The sequence below is a fragment of the Herpailurus yagouaroundi genome, unplaced genomic scaffold, assembly GCF_014898765.1.
Source record: "Herpailurus yagouaroundi ecotype Mexico unplaced genomic scaffold, PumYag 162, whole genome shotgun sequence".
NCBI classification, from domain to species: domain Eukaryota; kingdom Metazoa; phylum Chordata; class Mammalia; order Carnivora; family Felidae; genus Herpailurus; species Herpailurus yagouaroundi.
The window spans coordinates 6,352,616-6,356,160 of NW_024412403.1; the positions used below are offsets into that span (position 1 = coordinate 6,352,616).

General features: G+C 43.8%; 1 protein-coding gene across 7 annotated transcripts in view; it reads left to right on the forward strand.

Moving 5' to 3' along the window:
• The window catches only part of LCA5L (lebercilin LCA5 like), a 55,250-nt gene that overhangs the window by 30,009 nt on the left and 21,696 nt on the right, over positions 1–3,545 (forward strand). For all 7 annotated transcript variants that reach the window (XR_005793148.1, XM_040483893.1, XM_040483892.1 and 4 more), the window contains one exon: positions 1,799–1,936. Coding sequence is in view for 6 of the 7 variants with exons in the window: in XM_040483893.1 (XP_040339827.1) it covers positions 1,799–1,936 (138 nt within the window). In the remaining variant the exon portion in view is untranslated. The remainder of the gene's footprint in view (positions 1–1,798; positions 1,937–3,545) is intronic.

Consider the following 3,545-nt stretch of genomic DNA (forward strand, 5'->3'; position numbering starts at 1 on the left):
GGGGATGTCCCTTCTGTTGTGGCCAGGCTCGTTTGTCTGGAAATGACCGTTCTGTAAGTGTGCTCATGTGCTGGAAAGGTGTTGGGTTGGGTTGTGTGAAACCTCTTAGAAGCCAACCTTCTTCTCCTCGAATCTGTTTATTAAAGACCCGCTTCCCTAAAAGCCTGCCCCCCCCCCCCCCGCATGTCTCCAGCCCCTCTCCTTGCACTCCCCCTGGTCAGCTGTCTAGTCACTACCGCAGAGACATTGTTGGTAGGCTGGAAACAGAAGTGTTTCCCGGAGAATGCTCCTGGGAACTGAGGAGGGGGAAAGGAACTAAAATCATCTAATGAATGGGCTGATTTTCTAGAATAGCACGTGGGTGTCAAAGTCTTGGAGACTGCTCTATGAGGGATGATTTGGGGGAACATCCTGATTATACTGAGAATTTTTTGTGTGTTAGTTCTTGGTCTCTACGGACATAAACATAAATAAAATTAGGTTACTGTTTAATTCCTTATTATTTAAATGATGGTGAGAGGCAAGTATTTTTTACAAACTTGAAATAATAAGAAAATATCAAGTTCATTTCATCCACTTCCTTATTATTTATTTCTTCTTTGGTAAAAATCCTCTATTTTCAAGGAGAACTTCCTCCCACGAAGTGGATATGTGAACTACAGAAAATGACGAGCAGCCGCATTTTCAGTCACATAAATAATGTAGAAAAGTCCGATTATTTGGCCTCCTGTGTTAATAGCGGACCCATGTTAGCTCACGTCTGTCAAGTAAATGTAGTTGTATCTCACCTACCTATTTTTTATGTATACATGTGAATTCATGTTTTTTGTAGCTGTAACCAAAACCAAAAAGAATTCATGAACCCTTTTCTTATCAGAAGCATTTGGTTGGTTGTAGGGCATTTGCTGGGGGAGAAAATGTTGACGAGCCAAACAAAACATGTCGGTATTTTTCTTTAGTGTTAATACTTTGGGGACTGGGATTTTTACTGATTATTTCATCCTCTCAGCTTACCATATTGCCCACTTTTCTTTAATGACAGAGTATTAATATTAATATGGGGGGAAATGCACTTAATGGGAAAAAAGACAAAAGGAAAGAAAAGGCCTTTTGGTCAAGCCTCTGTCAAAGTCCAGATCAAAGAGTTCTGCAAAACTGCTGAGGAGGTGCCCGCGCACCAGTGAGCCCTGGGCACGGATGGCCTGCAGCTGCCCAACCTCTCCTGGTCTGAGAATTCCTTTAGCCCTGGGGAGGGAATCCCTGACAGGGAATTCCTTTATCCCGGGGGGGAGGGGGGGGGGAAGGGGCGGGGCTGTGACCCCTGCGGGAGCTTCCGGGACCAGGCATCCGAGACTCACGCATGCGCGGCTGCCCTGCTGCTGGCCCGCCCCACGGCGGACGAGGCGGGCCAGGGCCCGGTGCGCACCTGCAGCGTTAGCAGGTCTTGGAGTTGGCACAGCCACCTGGGTTGAGTTTTAAAGTATGGCGTTGGTTATATTTATTAATTTTCAGGAAGTGTTCAAAGGTTATGTTTTTAATCAAAATCAGGGGTGTGAAAATCATTGGGTTCCAAACATATTTATTCTCTAGAGTTGGAACATGTGGGTTTTTCGGCTTTTGTATTTGTGCGTGTGGTTATGTTCAGCTCTAACATATGTCCCCTGCACCGGTCGTGCGCTAAAGTTGTATTAAGTTAAAACTGTGCACTTCTCGTAAAGGCAATTAGTTCCATTACAGCTGAACTTTGTTAACAATACTACATTGGTTACAGAAGAGTTAAAATATATACTGTTTTCAGAGCTTGGAAAAACAGTTGAGGCTGAACAATAGAGTCTTTAATCGGCAGTTGGCCACTGAGAACCGGAAGACGTTAGCAGCCCAGGCAGCTACAAAGACTCTGCAAATGGAAATAAAACGCCTTCAACAAAAACTTAAGGTACTTCTTTAAAGCAAAATGTAACAAAATTTGTTCAGTTCTGCTTCCCAAAATATCAGAGCTATTCTTTAAATTATTTAACTTTGGGAATCTTTCTCAAATTAACTTTTTCCCTAGACCATTGGAACAGATAGAGGATCTGAAATTACGAGGGTGGGTTCACAGCCTGGTGAGCGTGTGCTGTCACTAGAAGTTAAAGCTCTACACTCTTCATTAACAAAACTTCCTGTTTCCACCCCCACTTCATCCCATGAATTAATATTACTGTATTTCGTTACCATCTTAATGGAAGCCAAACTAAGTTTTCAAATTTGGAAATTAACTTACATCATTAAAATATTTAGTTATTTTAATGGCCCACAAATTCACTTTAAGGCGTACTTGAATTGGGGCACCTTGGCTGGCTCAGTTGGTTAAGTGCCCAACTCTTGATTTTGGCTCAGGTCACGATCTAATGGTTGTGAGATCAAGCCCAGTGTCAGGCTCCATGTGTAGCAGGCTCCATGCTAAGCACGGACCCTGCTTGGGATTCTCTCTCTCTTACCCTCTCTCTCTGCCCCTCCCCTGCTCACACTATCTCAAAATAAAAAGAAACATTAAAATAATAAATAAAATCTACTTGGAAATGCTTGCAAAACTGTCTTTTAAAGTGTGCTTTAGGGGCATGTGGGTGGCTCAGTCGGTTAAGTGGCCGACTTCAGCTCAGGTCTGATCTCACCATTTGTGAGTTCAAGTCTGTGTCAGGCTCTGTGCTGACAGCTCGGAGCCTGCAGCCTGCTTCGGCTTCTGTGTCTCCCTCTCTCTCTGCCCCTCCCTTGCTCACCCTCTGTCTCTCTCTCTCTCTCAAAAATAAATAAACAGGGGCGCCTGGGTGGCGCAGTCGGTTAAGCGTCCGACTTCAGCCAGGTCATGATCTCGCGGTCCGTGAGTTCGAGCCCCGCGTCAGGCTCTGGGCTGATGGCTCAGAGCCTGGAGCCTGTTTCCGATTCTGTGTCTCCCTCTCTCTCTGCCCCTCCCCCATTCATGCTCTGTCTCTCTCTGTCCCAAAAATAAATAAACGTTGGGAAAATAAATAAATAAATAAATAAATAAACATTTTATTTAAAATGTTTTTAACATTTATTATTGAGAGAGAGAGACAGAGCATGAGCATGGGAGAGGCAGAGAGGAGGAGACACAGATTCCGAAGCAGGCTCCAGGCTCCGAGGTGTCAGCACAGAGCCCAGTCGTAGGGCTCCAACCCACAAACCGCGAGATCGTGACCTGAGCCAAAGTCAGCCGCTTAACCGACTGAGCCACACAGGTGCCCCAATAAATAAACGCTATAAAAAATTTTTAAATGTGCTTTAAAGATAAGAATTAAAAATATTTATTTTTTCAGACTTTTGCTATCTTTCTGCCTTCAAGATTTCTAAAATTGCCAACAAGTTGGAAAAAACTAGATAAACACTTAAGAAATACAGCTCTTTCAAGCCTCAACTAGCAAATCTTAAGTTTGATTCTTTAAGACAAGAATCTTTAACATTTTTATGACAAGTAGAGAATTCAGATTTCCCAGGAGCCTGGAGAGCACTCAGAGGCAGGGAAAGGATATTAGGAGAGAAAGCTG